Source organism: Micropterus salmoides, unplaced genomic scaffold, assembly GCF_014851395.1.
Source record: "Micropterus salmoides isolate LMB-PRFRI ecotype aquatic unplaced genomic scaffold, ASM1485139v1 Ms_hic_scaffold_20, whole genome shotgun sequence".
Classification (NCBI taxonomy): Eukaryota; Metazoa; Chordata; class Actinopteri; order Centrarchiformes; family Centrarchidae; genus Micropterus; species Micropterus salmoides.
Window position 1 is genome coordinate 15,273,337 of NW_024041151.1, and position 17,288 is coordinate 15,290,624.

The window sequence follows — 17,288 nt, forward strand, 5'->3', positions numbered from 1 at the left end:
CGTTTCCCCTCTTTTTGGTACCATGCGTCCACACTCGTCCGGTCTGAAAGACATTCCAATGTCGTTGCTATAGATCCTGGTACTGTGGATCAGTGAGTCGATGTCTCGCTCATTCCTGGCATACAGCTTGATGTCATCCATGTAGAGGAGGTGACTGATGGTTGTTCAGAAGTTATTGGCTGGTAGTTGGATGGGATTGTTCCCTTCTGGGGATCCTTCATGATCAGGACTGTCTGTCCTCGGGTTAACCATTCTGGGTGGGTCCCATCCGTCAGCAGTTGGTTCATTTGTTCTGCCAGACGTTCATAGAGTGCAGTTAGTTTCTTCAGCCAGTAGGTGTGGATCATGTCAGGGCTGTCCAGCTCTTCATACCTGCCACTCTTTCTTGGATGTCTGCCATTGTAATGGTTACTGGATCTTGTTGTGGGAGATTGCTGTGATCTGTTCTTAGATCCACTAGCCACTGAGCATTGGTGTTGTGATGCCTCTTTCTCCCATATGTTCTTCCAATACTGTTCAGTCAGCTCTGGGTGGGTCTGATCTTGTGTTACTACCCTTCCACTGAGAGTACACTTTGGATGGTTCGGTGGAGAACATCCGGTTTATCATCTGTGGGCGTGTCTGTTCTGCTTTGGTCATTTAGTTTTCAGTCAGTCATGTTATTTGTAGTCTTGTTCGTATCTGTCTTATAGTATGTTGCGTCTGGATTTCAGTACTGTCTTTGTCCTATGTCCAGTATCTGTTATATAGTTAGTCTGTGTTTTGGGGTTCAGTCATGTCTTGTGTCTAGTTTACTCTGTGTGTTTGTGCTGGTCGGTCTGGTACTGTCTGGTTGTGCGGTTATGATCTGTTTAGTTCATTATAATTTTTATCATTCTGCTTTAGCCTCGTGTAGCCTTGTTTATCATTTTGTTCATCCGCATCTTTTAGTTTACTTAATATCTGACTTTTATCTTAGATTTAGCTCTGTCTTAGCTCCTCGTTCTGTGTCTCAGTTAATATCTTAGTGTTTTCTCCGGGTCTGTGTACTTCTGTATTGTTTAACCCATTCCTGCTCAGAGTTCTGTCTTATCCCAGCGTCAGTCTGTTTTCCCTGTTGGTGTTAGTTTTGTTATGATCTGTCTGCTTGTGTCTGAGTTATTTTGTTTGTTATTTCTGATCTGTTACATCTCGTGTTATGTCCTTTGTTTAGTGTTCAGTAACTTGTGTTGTGTCTGTTACCCCAGTAATCCCTCTGCATGTCAGTCTCTCTCTTTTCCTCTTTGCAATCTCTGTCTGCCTGCCTCTCTCTGTTTTCCCTGCTGTCTCTCTGCCTGTCTCGTTAGTCTCATGTCCCTCACCTGTGTACTCCCTCCCAGCTCGTTAACTGTGTGTGTGTGTGTGTGTGTGTGTGTGTGTGTGTGTATATATATCCTTGCTTGTTTCCTCTCAGTCCTTGTCCGGTCATTATAGTGTGTTGTAGTGTTGACTGCTCGTGCTCATCGTGCTCATCGTGCTCATCGTGCTCATCGTGCTTGTTCCCCGTCAGTTGTTTGGATTTTCACCTGTTTCTGGATTTTTCTGTTGGATTACCTTGTTTGTCTGAACTGTGTTATTTTGGATCTCCTGTACACAGCCTCTCTTGTAAGTGTGCACGCTTTTTGTTTACATTAAAATATCGCTGAACTGTACCTGTCAGCCTATGTATCCTGCATTTGGGTCCACCAACCTGCTCTACCCTACATCCACCGTGACATTCTCCCTTGTATGTCTCTAGGCTGGTAGCCAGAGCGGTAAGTCTCCAGTGCCTCAGGTATCGACAGCTTGTTGTATTTCTTAGGTAGCCCCTTCCTTGCACCTTTCTGTAGCTCTGCGAGCTGACTAACTTCTCTTTGTGTTGCCTTGATCTTGGCCTCTAGCCTTCTCCTCCCGCAGGTAATGCTCTTTGTGGCTTGTGGTGTTCATCTTATAGCCAAGTATCTCTAGGATTACTATTCTTGCCGTGGCGTACATCAGCTCATTGGTTTCGGTTATGGCTTTAGTTCAGAGGGTACTTTCTCACTTAGCCTTGTGAGGATGATGATGATGACATCTCTCCACTGACCTGTCGTCCTGGCTCCCCCTTGCTGTAGCATATTTGTTGTACTTAATCAATCTCTAGTTGTGATAGCAGTGGCCGTTCGCGGATGTTAGAACACTGAGCTAGGAGTTGTTTCTTTGTCAGTGTTGATGATGGTTTTCGATGCATCCATATATCCCATAGTCTCTGCATATAGCCCCTCTCACCGGGATTGCTTGTATAGTAGCATTGCATCAGATGCATATTTTCTGCTCTAGTCCATAAATGTCTTGTTCCAGTAGCCCATTTGTCAGAATCAGCTTTATTGCCAGGTATGTGTACACATGAGGAATTTGACTCAGGATTGTACATTGCTCACAATGTGCCTACTCATACAAAATCACAATAATAAAAATAAGATCAGACACGGACTTCAGTGTAGACAACACAAATATACACTATGAACAAAAACAATATAGACATACTGACAAATAGTGCAGTGAGCAGAGTGCAAAGGATGCAGGAGTATGTACATGTCGGAGGTGGATGTGATATACAGGTACATATACATGCATAAATATACACAGTGCAATGAAGCATAGTGCAAAGGATGATGGAATAAATAAGTATATTGTGCAGGAGTTATGACTTGAGGTAGGTGGATTGGTATACAATATCTACAATATAACAGTATGAACAGCTCTGAAATGGAGAATGGTGAATAAATAATAAGTGTTAGCCAGTAAGCAGGTGGCTGATTAGAGACAGAGTTACTGGGTTATTTCACAAGCATTGTTCCTGACACTGTGAGTCAGAAATCAGCTGTTCATCATAGTGATGGCTTGTGGGAAGAAGTCATCAGAGACATACATACATGCATACATACAGGGGATGGTTGTAACACAGGTCAGATGTAACATGTCCAATCAGAAAAAGTATGACTCACCTGATTCACTCTGCAGATGCTCAGTTTAGCCCTATTCACACTTTTACACTTGTCAAACTTAAATCATGTTTATTGCATGTCTAGATATCTTTCTTGCAAGATGTTTAGTGCTAATGTTTTAGCTGTAAACTAGTTCATGGCTACAAGAGTTTGGGTTAGTTATAACAACAATGAAAAAGTTACAACCTACATCAAGAAAATGTTTAGTTATATTTATGTGCTTTCTTTAAATTTCAATGTGTCTGACACACACAGTCATGTTTAATTGTTTTATATGTTCAAAGTAGACCTAAGTGAAAGGCTACATCCACACTACTACCTTTAAAACTCTGTTTTAAAACGAAAAAACGTTCTCCGTCCACACCAGCATTTTTACTGTGTATCAGAATTGATCTCAGTCTATATTAAAATGACTGAAAACGCACATCAGGTAGCCATTCATTTACACTGGGCATGCGTGCACCGGTGTATACAGGAAGCAGAAAGTCTACTCTGCAGTGGCGGAAGATTCAGCGAAAGAAGATATTTTTGCATTGACCCACAACAAGTGGGGACTGTTACTGAAAGTAACACGGGAGTATGAAGCGACTGTGGCACAGAGTTGTTGCAAAGCAAATACGGCAACATGCACAGTAAAAAATATTTCATTAAAAATACCAACACAAAAACTGTTGGTAACATTGTGTTTTTGCTTTGCATGACTTGTAAGACCCAGTCAGAATGCTAAATGTGTATGTCTGCGTCATCGTCTTTAAAGTCCTGCGTTTTCGCCTGTCCATACTAATACGCTACCCCAAAGCTACTGTCATTACTATGACAGACAGTAACTTAGACACTTGGATGACCACCCCACACACACACCAATTGTGTTAAAAAAATTCAAGTGTTGAATAAAAATCTTGCAGCTGTATGGTGGACTATATAGTGAGCTCGCCATTTTGTTGTGCTGTCCGAATGCAAGAATTATACCATATAGAGTCCACTCACTGATGAAAAAATTTGTCCACCAACCAATTGTGCAACAGCAATGATGTAATGAAAGGCTCAGAGATAATCGGAGTAGCGTTGTTTTCATTGTGCAGTTGAGCACACTATATAGTCCTTTACATGGAACACCCTAGATAGGGAGAAGACCATTTAATAGCATTTACATTTACTCATTTGGCTGATGCTTTTATCCAAAAATCCGGGCCTCTCACACCAAAGGCATGTGTGTTATCCCCTGCTCCATTGCCACCCCATTGCAGATACATGTAACTAGTTGTATCACATTTTGAACCCACTCTGAGATACAGACTGAAATGTCAAAAATGTCACAACCATCCCCGGTCTCCCCTAAAGGCAGGCAGGCAGGCAGGCAGGCAGGCGGGGGGCAAATTAAAGAAAGTGTGGAGAAACATCAAATGCAGATGCTTCCTTTTATCATCATATGCATCTATGTAGTGATGTCTTTGTCCTTTTATTGTGCCTGGCTGTGTTTGTTTTTCTTTCTATCTGCTGCACTTAGGTCTCTCTTGCAAAAGAAAAATTTCTCAATTAGATTATCTGATAAATAAAGGTTTTATTATATATATAAAGGAGGGAATATATTGTGGAGGAATAGTGTTCATCCCTCCAATAGAGTTCCACTGACTTGGCAAGGAGCACTGAAGCTCGTGGTGGCCTGACTCAATATAAGACACATCATGTTGGCTTTTCCTTTTATTAGTCACCCATCTGTATGTGGTCCTGTTCGTTTCCATATGGACGCTCTCTTATTGCGTCCATGGTAAAAGGTGATAATCCCAAATACAGCCATCAAACATTTCGCGCGAAAATGGCTGGAAGTGGTCACGAGAGTCTGATGACGTTATAACTGAAATGAGGCGGTCGTTAAGAATACTCATTTTTCTATTGGGCAGCATGATCGCACGCGTCGAGTTAAAAAACGTAGCGTTAAATTTGATTGGGCGGTCAGATTATTGGGTCGTCCCGCTCCACTCCGCCCCCAGCAGCTAGGCTTTCCTGCGCCAGCAGCGGTGTGTCACCGAGGCTAGGCTGCTGCCGGAGAGACCCGGAGTCAGGGCAAACACCCAACCAGTTAACCCAAACTGGCATCGCAGTGGGGCTGAGGGGCTGCCCCTGCGAGTTTTAAACTTGAACATCTAGGTTGGATCCTACGCCTCTCTCTGTCACCACCGCCTGTCCTCCTGATGTCGGATTTCAAGCTCGGGATCGTACGGCTCGGCCGTGTGGCCGGGAAGGTGAGCTGGATCCCAGGGCTGCCATGTGCGGCCGGGGATGGGCCCGCGGAGACCACAAAAGGCGATGGAAAATTAGTTTTTTGATGAGTCTGTGCTAGTCAACCACTAATGGTTATCAAGCCGTTGCGTACGCGGGAGTAGTTCGGCTTTACCGATTTTAGCCGCGTTTGAACGGATTAGAGAAGCCGGCCGTGCCGAGCCAGACTGGTTTTCTGTTCCTCCGCCGCCACCAACACAGTTTCGCTATGAAGCTAATGCTAACTAGCATGTAGCGTGGGACGTTAACTGTCGGCTAACGTTAAACGGTGGAGTACTGCCATAACGGTAAACACATGGGTTCTTATTGTGTCGTTACCGGTGTCGGGTAGTGAAGGAACGGAGACGACAGTTGTTTTTCGACGGAGGGTCATAGTTAATGTTAACGGTGGTACAGTTAGCAGCGACACGCTAGCTATGTTATTTGGATTACACGTTGGAGTGTCTGTTAATGAGGAAGCCCTGCTCCATCAACTGATTTCTTTTGTGCAATGTGACAAAGCACCGGCAGGACACTACTCAACAGCTGGGGCCGAAAACATGCATCGTTATTTTGGCTCGTTACATAAGTATCTCTCCACACAGATGTGACGTTAAACTAAGGTTGAATGTTGGTCAAGAAATGCTGCTGGTCCCACATTTAACGGATAAACTGTGCAGTCCCTCTTGTTTAAGCTGTGGCGACTCAGCTGCTGAGTGACAGTGCTCCTGTCAACAGTCATGTAACTAATAAGCATGATGTCACTCCTGATCTTCACAATAGCCTGGCAGACAAAGTGTCACATTGCACGTTAGGACCTTTTGGTATGTGGACAGCACCACCCATGCTGTTTTGCAACGTTACCATGCTCAGTGTAGCGTGGGGTTCTGTGTTGGTATGCTGTCACGTGCATTTGACCCACCTACTGAGTGCTCAGGTAGTCCATAAATGGTTAAAAGTAATCTGTTGTTCCTTTAAAAGAAAACATGTTGCATCTGGATTTGAGAGGAAACCAACAGTTTGGTTGGTTTAAAAGAGGCTCTTGGTATGAACATTTATGATGCTTAAGAGAGGGTCCTTCTGTTTATATTTGTGTGGCAAATGTCACATGCAGTGCAAATTTCTTCCAATCATTTGTGGCCTCTGCAAACATGCCTCTATTCATAAACAGTGTTGTCTTGACTTTTCAAGTCTGTACAAACCAGTTAAATTGGAGCAATTAGTAAATAATTTGCCCTGCTTCTTGGTAACTTCAGTCAAAGTTCTCAGAAAGTCATAGCTAAATAATATGAGGTTGTTCTGCAATAGCCAATGATTATCACTAATTGAAGTCTTGATTTATTTAATATCTAAGTGACTGTAGTTTCAAACTACTCAAACAGCTCTATGTGAATGCTTGAAGATGGATAGATGGAGCCAGTTATGAGCTTATAGAGTCCTTCTTGGGCCTTTTCCCCCTATGGGTTCCTTGTCAGTGTCCCGAAATGTTGGATGTTAATGAGATGGCGTCTTGCTAAAGCTGCCCCATGAAACGATAGCTGCTCCTGTAACAGTTGTGGTTCTTACAGTTTTTATCTCTCCATTCTCTCATTGCAGACAAAATACACACTGATTGATGAGCAGGACATACCGCTTGTGGAAAACTATGCGTTTGAGGTAAACTACGTGGATTCAACTGTTTCTTTTTACCACTCATTTGATAGTGCCAGTGTTAAACAGTTACATTATTTCCTTTACAGGCTCGCATGGAGGTAGATGCGGATGGCAATGGAGCTAAGATCTTTGCCTACGCTTTCGACATTGGCAAAGGCCGCTGGGCAGGAAGGCCACTACATGAGCTCCTCTGGTGAGTAATTTGTTCCTTATAACAGGTGTGGAATAAATTTTCTTTTGAGCATCTGGGGTATGACCCCCTTTACCCCTGGCATTAAAATGTGTCTCATATCCAGAGTGTATCTAGATATGACTTTAACCTGATTACATTTATACCTGGTATTAATGTGTCTCCAGTGTGCACATTGAGATCCGATCGCTTTGTCCAGCTCAAACAACCAAACGTGACATCCTCCCCTTGTTTGCACTGGTCAAAATTTTTTTTTACTGAAGTTGTTGGTATAGCTTCACTTTAGTTTGCTATCTTAAGGATCTCTGTTAGTTCAATTCACCAGTCCTGTGTATCTCACAAGTTTTGAGTTGACAGTTGCTTGTTATTGGTCATTCATATAATAGTATAGTATCCCATGTTTATCAGCACATATATTGGCACTTTGTACCTTGATCTACATAGTATCTGACCTGCAAATAACTTCTTGAACAAGAAGGTCCTAAAAGCTCTGCTTTGCACTTTTTACACAAGACCAAGTATTCTGAAATAAAACAAGGAAGTGGCCAACATGCAGTCCTTGAAGCACATCTTCATCAGTGAATAACACCCTCATATTCCTGAGCTGTCTTTATTTTGTAACTGGTAACTGATGTATGATCTGGATACATGTCTTGACCCAGGGAGAAGCACAGAGGAGGCATTGCCCCCAGTTTTCAAGTCATCCATATTAACTCTGTGACTGTGGACAACCGGCTAGACAACCTGCGACTGGTACCGGTGGGCTGGAGTCCCAAGCCGGAGGAGATTTCCAGCAAACAGAGGTAGGGCTACAGCTACTAGTGCTGAAGGCTGAATTATGATTCTGTAGCTCAGTAGGAACGTGGAGTACTGCACAAGCTGGATGTTTTGTCTGTAGGCACAGCCAGTCTGAGTCTTTAACGCCCTAGCTTAGCCTAAGCCTGACATCAACAAAAATATTTTTTCTTTCAGGGTAAAGGATATGACCATTTGCTCAGACAGAGTAATCTGTATATCTGCTTGTTTGTTTTTGCCATATCCAGACCTATTAAAACTAAATACTGACCAAAGTATTTAGTTTACTACTGAGGTCAGTCAGACAAATTTAGCAATGCATTAGCACCATGTTGGACGCTGTATGTATAACTTTTGTTTCTTGGTTAGCTGACCCTTTGAGACTATTAAGAGTAATATATATGTTTATAACTGGCTTCTTATTTCTTAAAGTAGTTAAGAAAATCAAACACTTTTAAATCCAAAGGAACAGAGTGGACTGAAAGGTCTTCGTTAGAAGATGAAAGTTTGATTATTTTGTCATATGTCTTGTGTAAAAGTCCACTATGTGATGTGTCTCAAGGCTTATACATAACTATTTGTTGTTAAACATGTAACTTTCTTGTCCAGAGAGCAGTCTCTGTACTGGCTGGCCATCCAGCAGGTACCGGCCGACCCTGTAGAGGAACAGTATCTGGAGCTGAGCCGCACACGCTATTACAACGCTAATGGGGAGCTAGTGGAGGAAGAGGAGTGCTCCTGCACTTACTATGAGTGTCATTATCCTCCTTGTTCACTCATTGAGAGGAGGGTATGTACTGTAACTGGCATTCCTGTGAAACCTGCATGAATTTCAAGTCATATTTTAATGAATTAAATGCATAGTGAAGTCCTTTCCCTTCATTTATTCAACAAGTGGGAGATAAAGTACAAGCCTTTTCCCTATCATAAACCTATCCACATGTTGACGCATACAGTAAATGGCTACCTGGGATCATGGACCGAAGCATTATCCACACAGAGCAATAGATGATCTTGTTCCTCATCTTTCCACAGCTCCGGGAGTTCAACATCTGCGGCCGCTGCCAGGTGGCGCGCTACTGTGGCTCCCAGTGCCAGCAGAGGGACTGGCCCGCCCACAAGAAGCAGTGTCGCGAGCGCAAGCGGGTGCTGGCCCTGGAGTCGGAGCCCGAACGATGATCTGCCTTCATCCTCGCCTGGGAGAGGAAGGAGAACTGGGTGGGGTGGTGGGAGGGTTAGACTTGTGGGAGGGGAGCGGGGATGAAGTGCAAAATGGGGGCGGGGGGGAATGCTGACAAGAGACTTAACAACAGAGGACAATGTTGGTTGCTCAATTGTTTTGATGGATTCAGGGGGTAAGAAGATGGAGGAGGGGAAGAAAAACAAAGCAAAAAGACATCTGCCACTTCCCAGAACTGGTAATTCTCCATAGCTTGCTTTTCATGTGGACGACGGGCGCACGCGGGGGGGAAGGTATTATTTGCTTTTTATTTTTGTCTTTATTTTTCTCGAGGATGGAGACCCTCGAGCTCTACCTGCTGCTATGGTTTTGTATGTGGGAGGGGGCGAGTTGTCTTGTTGATGAACTGGACAAGCTTCTTTTGGACCACAGTACAGACAGTTGTGTTGTCATCCACTTTTGTTCCTCCACCCAGCCACAGGGGTGTGGTGACATCTGTGCAGACGGGGGACCCAGGAGCTGCAGTACCTGTCGTTCAGCTGGTACAATGGGACATGGACCTTTTCACTGTATCGCTCCCTTTCTGACCTCTGTGGTGCACATGGCTGCTGTCTTCATTGGCATCGACACCTTAGCCACCACCCTGTCTGTTGCACCCCCCCCCCACCCGATAGATTTCACTGATTGAATCACACTACCAGTATTGAGTGGGAGCGTGTGTGCGTGCGTGCGTGTACTGCCAATATGTACTGAAGGACATTGACATGGTCAATGTGGGTTATGGATAGGGTTAATGTATGTCCTTTCTCTTCTTAAAGGGGCCATATTGCACCGTTTTTAAATTTCATATTTAATAATAAATTGGTGGGTTAAAAATAATTTCACTGTTCTATAATAAAGTAGCTGCCAAATTAAGTTAAGTTTTCTCAACCCATGACTTTTTATTTTTGTCATATTCATCTGACTTGTTTAGTTGTTTAAGACCTGGTACAACATTTTAATCACCTGAAGTAACTAGGTATATAACTTTTTTTTTTAAACGGCATTTTCAAAATTCTCCTGTTACTATTCATAAAGTGGTGGTGTTGGTACTTTGACAAGCCTTTTTTTCACGATCCCACAGAAACAAAGTTTGTCACATTGATCACAGAATATGAAACTGCTTTTTTGTGCTCACAAAATAATTTCATGTTCTTAAGACACAAAGTATCTGTCAAACTTTTCTGATCACAAGGAAACAAAATGGGGGGGGCGATCTCTACCAAAGTCTGCTATGACCTGTAGTTGCCACGCCTGTGTCAACTGGTTTAAACCCTCCAGTCACTCTTAGTTTGCTGGTTTTTAACAGACACCTGTCTTTTCAACTGTACTTTTTACATCTGCAGGGTTATGATATGATGTGTGTGTGTGTGTGTGTGTGTGGGGGGGGTGCTCAGTTTCTTGTGTGAGAGTTTGCTCTGTTTGGTTTTTTTGTTGTGTTTGTTGTTGGTTTTTTTTTTTTGTTTGTTTTGTTTTTTTTTTGAAGAAATTCTATCAACGGAGCTATATTTATTTAAAACATTTAATTGTGAAACCTGTTTTTGTCCTGGTGATATTTGAAGGCAAAGGTTATATAAAAGTGGACAATATGGGACCTTGATGTCTCATCTTTGTGGGCAGGGAGTGGGACTGAACATTTCAACCCCTACTTGGTTGCCCCCCCCCCCCTTCCTGGTCCTGAATGAATGAGTCCTCCTCGGTGTTGCCCTTCCAGATTTTCCATGAAAACACTGCACACCATCATTGTACTAAAATCTTCCATGTGAGAGACTGGGAGTGTAAAACTTGAATTCCCCCCTTTACACACCTTTGGTAAAATTCTATTATTGAGAGTGGTTTTATGAACTGAACCAATGACCTGCTATTGTTTTCTAAGACATGGCAGTCCAAGTGAAATTGTTCTGTGTCAACTTTTATCCTAAATTGCCTGCCTTGTATTACCTACAATGCACACCCGCTTATGTGTCCTCTTGTGTTTTCGCAGAGGAGTCCAGACACCTGGTAAGCATGTATTTCACAGACGTACATGCGACTTGTTGATTGTTTATTTTGTGTGTGTGTGTGTGTGTGTGTGTGTCTCAACAGGTTATCAACACTGCACTAAAATTTGGCTCCGATGTTTAGCGTATTTGTCATAGATGGGTTGAAGGGAGGGGTGTGATTTTGGAGTGTACAGATTGTGTCTGAAATCATTTTGTTTTGTAAGAATATAAACATTAATCACCTAGAAATAAAGAGCTACAATATGTGAATGGAAGTACAGTTGGCGCTAACTGACGGTTGCTTTTCCAATGTTAAATGATAATAAATAAAATGAACCTCATTGGTTGGAGTCGGCTTGGAGTTGTTCAAAGTGTGACTAATACTGGTAAATATGGGAGTGCAGTGTTCTTAGAAACTGTTGATTTAAATTCAAGGATGCTTTTGTGTGTGTGAATAGGTAAATAAAACTGAAGAGCGTTCTGCGGAGCTAGAAAAGCAGCAGGACTGCACTAGCCAGTGCACATTTATATGATAACACTTTACTTTAACCACCCCTATTTAGTATTTATAAACCTTTAAAACATGGTATAAAACACATATTGTAGTTTTAAGCAGCTGTAAGGACATTTTAAGTGTTCATTATTGTACAGTGTGAACAATTATAACTTCTATAAAGACCCATTACATATTATTACAACTGTGTTTACTGTTATTTATTTTGTTTATACAGCAGCCTCCACGTTCTGGTGCCCACAAGAGGATTTATATTTGTTAACAAGCAAATTTACAACTGATATTTGCTTACAATTCCATTTGAGTGTAGTATAAGTCATTTATTAAATGTTTATATAGCTATAAATGCTGAATTGGGGTGGTTACAGTTATTTTTTTACTGTATATCCCACCGGTGCTGGACTTCTCATGGGTATGTTACAAATATTTTAAAGATCCACCCAAGGATTCAGAAAATTGCCCATAAATGTTAAGTCTGTCCCTGAAAAGAAGAGTAAATCATTAAGCATCGATAGAGAATAAATCAACAACAATTTTCATTAGAGATTAATAAAGTGATTATCAAGTAAAACATTTGCTGGTTCAAGCTTCTCAAATCTGAACATTCTCTGTTTTATATAACTGTAAATTAAATATCTTGATTTCATAATTTTCTGGTGTTTTGTCAAACTATATATTTTGAAAGAAATTATCAAAAGATTTAAAAAAAAAAAATCTTTAGTTGTAACCCTAGTTATGTCCTCCCATTTTTGTGTAAAGTGGTTTTACATCCTTTAACGGTTGTATCTTTGCATAGATGAGGTTTGGATTGGAAGATGCAGCCAAAGGGGTAATTTATACGATGCTGGAGTCCTGATATTTGATCTCCTGCTTACACTAAAACATTTCCTCCACCCAACCCAGCCCCACTCACTGATTTGATGGTGAACTGCACATTGTTCTTAAAGATGTAAATGTTGATATTCACTGCTGTTAAAACTGATTTAACATCCAGATTGTGGATTGGTACTTTAGTGCTCCAACCAAATCCCCATCATGGTACCTAATGGAAATCTTGATAAAGTCCAGAGGCCTGTGAGGAACCTTATAATTTCTCACACCTTGCTGCTGATAGATAACCACCATTAATACTAAAAACTAGTTTTTCTTGTTAATTTGTTATTTCTACGCAATGTTAATAAGTTATAATAATGAATTAAAAATAAAGTATCAGACTTTCTCAGAGCTGTTTTAGACCATGTTGATGTAGTCCTTGTTTTCAAACATACTAAGCTAAACTCTGTGGCTTTATCACTTGTGTCTCCAGTCTATTCCTTCTTCTTTCTGCTTTGTATGCCCAGCTGCTCTGCTGTAGCTGTCCCGTAACTTAAGCCTCTGTGTTGTTACTTGTGTCTCAGCAGTAGGTGATTTCTCTCCATCTGCCTCTCCTTCTTCCCGCTCATTGAGGTCACTGTGGTGTCAAAGTTCATCAGACGGGGTCACAGAGGGTCAGAAGGCTGTGCTGTTGTGGCAGGCCTGAGGTCACACATAGCATGTAACAGACACAAAGATGGGTTACTGTGATGGCTTTATTTAAGCACCATCTTAAACTTTAGACTTAATGCTCCTGTACGTTAACAGTTTATATTAATTTGCACAGTAACACAAAATAGATATCCTTGCTTAGTGGCTAAAGACGAGCAATACAATATTAGAAGCACCAGATTCAAAGTGTGATGTGTGGAAATGATCAATAATGACAATAATAGGTAGTTTTGGTGACTGACATTTTGTTTTCCATGTTTGGAAGAAGAAGGAGTCATAACTTTTGTTGATCTGAATCTCTGAACATTTAATTTCTGTCCATCCATCCATCCATCCATCCATCCATCGTCAACCGCTTATCCTGCGTACAGGGTCGCGGAGGGCTTGAGCCAATCCCAGCTGACATCGGGCGAAAGGCAGGGTACACCCTGGACAGGTCGCCAGTCCATCGCAGGGCCACACATAGACAAACAACCACTCACACCTAAGGACAATTTAGGGTCACCAATCAACCTAGGCCGCATGTCTTTGGATGGTGGGAGGAAGCCGGAGCACCCGGAGAGAACCCACGCAGAAACGGGGAGAAAATGCACCCACAACCTTCTTGCTAACTACTGCACCACCGTGCCGCACTTAATTTCTGTCCCTCTGAATAAATTTATATTTTATAGTCAATGCTAGTGGTTCCCAGTCTGTGGTCAGACAGATCACAATTATTGTCAGATAAAACACAACGGCTCTAACTACAAGTCTAGACATTTCAGTTTGTGTTAATGTCAGTATCTGTACCCTTTTTTCCAAAAAATGTAACATTTACATTGTGTGCTGAATTTTAACAACATACGTTACATTGAGGAGCCACATGACTTACATTTTAGATATTATGACCTTCTCTCTCCAAGTGGCTATCATTTGTAGCCTGTAAGCAGTGGTGGAAAGTACAGTGAGGTATAATACTTAATTCCAATTTTCAGGTATTTTCTGCTACTTTATATTACTACTGCACTACATTTCAGAGGGAAATGTTGTAGCCTACTTTTCACTATACTACATTTATTTGAAAAATATTTATATTTATATTTAAATACTTATAATATTTGTTAGTAGTAAGCTTGCAGTTTTAGATTAATAGTATAAAAATATAATAAACAAATTGTTTTATTATAGGTTAAGAAAAAACTATTAAAATCCACAGCAGTGTAAAGTCATTAAAATGAGCCCCACTTTTCTTTTTCTTTTTTTTAAACTTTTGATGTTTTAAGTATATTTAGATGCTACCTTTACTTTAGTAGAATGTTGTATGCTGGAATAACAGTATTTTAATTAATTATTCTGACAATAACAGTAGTTATATAATATAATTATTAACAGTATTATTTTTGTTTGTTATACGGTTTCTTAATTATTTATTTTCTCGTTGATCTAATTTAATTTTAGTTGTCACTGATTTGTTTGTTTTTTGTGAGATGCCTTTTTAATTTATAATAATCAGGATTTTTGTGACCAGCACAAGCTGTCTTCCTCTGCAGTACCACCTCCCCTCCATCTGGCGTCGCTAGTGTTTTACACAAACTGCTGTTCCTCTCATTTTCGGTATTTCTTGGTTCGTTTGTAGCACGGAAGTTTTAAAACATGGGTTATGTACTTTTTTTGTCTATGGTTATATATACACCCTCAGCATGAGCCGGGAGCTAGTGTTATTTTTTACCTAAGAATTGAACCTCTACCTTCACAAAAGCCAACAAAATGGTCAATATCGGTCTTACCAAAGTGGACGATGCGCTGGCAGAAAAACACCCGGTGATTTTTGTTTTTACCTTTAAAAGAAAAATCATTGCAGTCTGTTGATCTCTGGAGGTCAAAATGAACTAGCTGCTGCATATATTAAAACCTTTTTATATACAGTCTATGATTAAAACCTGTGTAATATACGGGAAATAGCATAGAAATGTTTTAAGAGGGTCAACTGTGTGGTGAAAGCTGCTGTGGTTTCCTCACTTTCAGGGTTTAGGAAGTTATGCTGCCTGTCAGTCTCACGCCTTCATGAAGGGGACTGGGAGCTTTGTACTTGGTAAGTAGACTAATGTGTTATTTACAACACAGTTAAAAAAACACTAGACAATACTGTGTATTTTCGTGTTTTATTCGATTATCATCACTATGCAAAACATTATATGAGATTCTTTCACTTTTCGGTCCCTGAACAAACAAATTTATATATCATTAAATTTAACTGAGTCAAATTGTTACATGTCTATACCAAACACTTACATGAGGACCAGTGAAACTAGACAAAACATTACTTTGTACTATGTATACCACAAGAGGGAGCAATATCTTGTATGTTTTTGGTATAAATAAACCTGGCAGCTGAAAATGACAGCTTGGTTTGACTTCTATGAACTTCACAGTGATCTGTGATTTCTCATATCCTACCTAAACAGTTATTTATATACAGTATATTGACATTGGAAGAAGGCCATTAAATAAATATTTGTCCTACTGTTTTAACCATCCTGACTGTTATCGTTGGTGGACACTGTCATTGCTGTCATAATCCACCTGTATACGAAGTTTGAATGTTCATCATGTCTGTTAGACGTGCCATTGAGATGTCTTGTGTTGCTTCTACAGGTGCTGCTGGTTTATTTGCTATTCAGAAGGTTCTTCAGAGGAAGCTTCCTTATCCTCTTCAGTGGAACCTACTCATTTCAATAGGTGAGAAATAAAATGTGGGCTTTAAATAGTAACACACAAGACATCAACAAATATTTGCTCTCTAGCGAACCGTACTTCCTCTCAGCTTACATCTCTTCCTCTCTCTCCTCTCTCAGTGGCGTCGTCAGTGGGAAGTTATGTAGTGACTCGCTGGGAAACGCAGAAATGCTCAGACCTTTGGTTGTTGCTAGAAACAGGCAAAGTCCCGGACAGATCGTCACCGCAGGGTGAGTGCAGCGTGTGGCTGCAGACCTGCTCGCCATCCCTCATGGCTCAGACTGAAATGATAATGAGAGTGTTTTGTGGTAGTGGCTGTCTTTTTCGATCAGCTCTCTTCTGACAGTTTTATGCTGTATGTTTGCCTGTGTCTGTTTGTCTTTCAGTGTCTAAACCAGAGGAATCAAAAGGACCTGAGAAGACAAAATATGGCGATGTGATGGAATGAACATAGTTTTAAACACATTTTTGCATCTACTGTATATAACTGCACCTTTTCAGAGAATGTACTATGGTTGAGTGATATTCAGATAAGCTGTTTATTAACTATATAGAGAGTGTGAGGTAGTACGTACTGTACATAACCTTGTTTTTATTTTACCTTCTACATGAATGAAGTGTCAATTTTTCTGTTGCAGAGTTTGTGGAGCTTTTGAATTTCATAACTGCTTTACTGTGTGGATAAACAGACGAGTTTCCTGAATCAGAGTTCAGGAATTAGTTTGGGTTTTTCAGAAGAATCCCCTGTTAAGCCTGTGATCCGGTATTATTATTTGGATGCATTTGTTTGACATGCAACAGGAATTAACGCTGCACTGCCAGAACCAGCCACTAGTTGTCACAATACATCCTATGGGACAACAGAGCTGTGTGTTACTGGTGCCTCAACCAAACTAGTATATGACTAGTTTCTGTTTGCAAGTGTATGATCTAAATTAAACATTGATCATTTTAATTATCCGTGTCTTGAATTACGTGGAACAAATCATTGTGTAATCATTCATCGTTTTAAATATATAAACATTATTAGCTGCAGTGCAATGCACATAAAATCATTTACTGCTGTTGCTTTAAGCCACTGCATGTTCAGTCGTCCTTTTTCTGTTCAGTGATGCTGTTATGAACCCTGCAATACCTCAGGATGACCAAATATTAATCCTGTTCGGATTTATATCAATTTGGCATTCGTGCAAAAACATCCACTCCATGAGGTTAGGTGCTAATTTAGAATGACAGCACAAGCAATAGGTTAGGAGGATTAAAAGATGTAAGAGGAAATCTTGAAGGCATTGCAAATTCAGGCTTTGTATTTTTTTTAATAAAGAAATTGTTGCTGCATTTTTACAAAAATAAGAACTGAGAGGAGGAGAGAATAAGTGAGTAAAAGTGGCATGTTTCTGTCATTTTAACTCTGTTCTCCAGTGGGAAATTTTAGATCGACCTCCATCCTGCG

At 40.8% G+C, this 17,288-nt stretch overlaps 2 protein-coding genes across 2 annotated transcripts; both read left to right on the forward strand.

Annotated features, from left to right (window-relative positions):
• Positions 1-4,978: 4,978 nt before the first annotated feature.
• On the forward strand, positions 4,979-11,444 carry zmynd19 (zinc finger, MYND-type containing 19). Its single transcript, XM_038734148.1, has 6 exons — positions 4,979-5,227; positions 6,840-6,899; positions 6,983-7,089; positions 7,749-7,889; positions 8,491-8,671; positions 8,917-11,444. Exons 1-6 carry the CDS (start codon positions 5,177-5,179, stop codon positions 9,058-9,060), a joined length of 684 nt encoding a protein of 227 aa, XP_038590076.1. The 5' UTR covers positions 4,979-5,176; the 3' UTR covers positions 9,061-11,444.
• Positions 11,445-14,741: 3,297 nt separating this feature from the next.
• tmem141 (transmembrane protein 141) lies at positions 14,742-16,790 on the forward strand. Its single transcript, XM_038734571.1, has 5 exons — positions 14,742-14,920; positions 15,125-15,191; positions 15,755-15,838; positions 15,955-16,065; positions 16,222-16,790. Exons 1-5 carry the CDS (start codon positions 14,867-14,869, stop codon positions 16,281-16,283), a joined length of 378 nt encoding a protein of 125 aa, XP_038590499.1. The 5' UTR covers positions 14,742-14,866; the 3' UTR covers positions 16,284-16,790.
• The last annotated feature ends 498 nt before the right edge of the window (positions 16,791-17,288 follow it).

Coding starts and splice junctions, on each gene's coding strand:
- zmynd19 (XM_038734148.1), top strand. CDS start 5,177: ATGTCGGATTTCAAGCTCGGGATCGTACGGCTCGGCCGTGTGGCCGGG. Junction 7,090..7,748: donor CCACTACATGAGCTCCTCTG/GTGAGTAATTTG, acceptor GTCTTGACCCAG/GGAGAAGCACAGAGGAGGCA. Junction 7,890..8,490: donor GAGATTTCCAGCAAACAGAG/GTAGGGCTACAG, acceptor TTTCTTGTCCAG/AGAGCAGTCTCTGTACTGGC.
- tmem141 (XM_038734571.1), top strand. CDS start 14,867: ATGGTCAATATCGGTCTTACCAAAGTGGACGATGCGCTGGCAGAAAAA. Junction 14,921..15,124: donor CGCTGGCAGAAAAACACCCG/GTGATTTTTGTT, acceptor CCTCACTTTCAG/GGTTTAGGAAGTTATGCTGC. Junction 16,066..16,221: donor GGACAGATCGTCACCGCAGG/GTGAGTGCAGCG, acceptor TTTGTCTTTCAG/TGTCTAAACCAGAGGAATCA.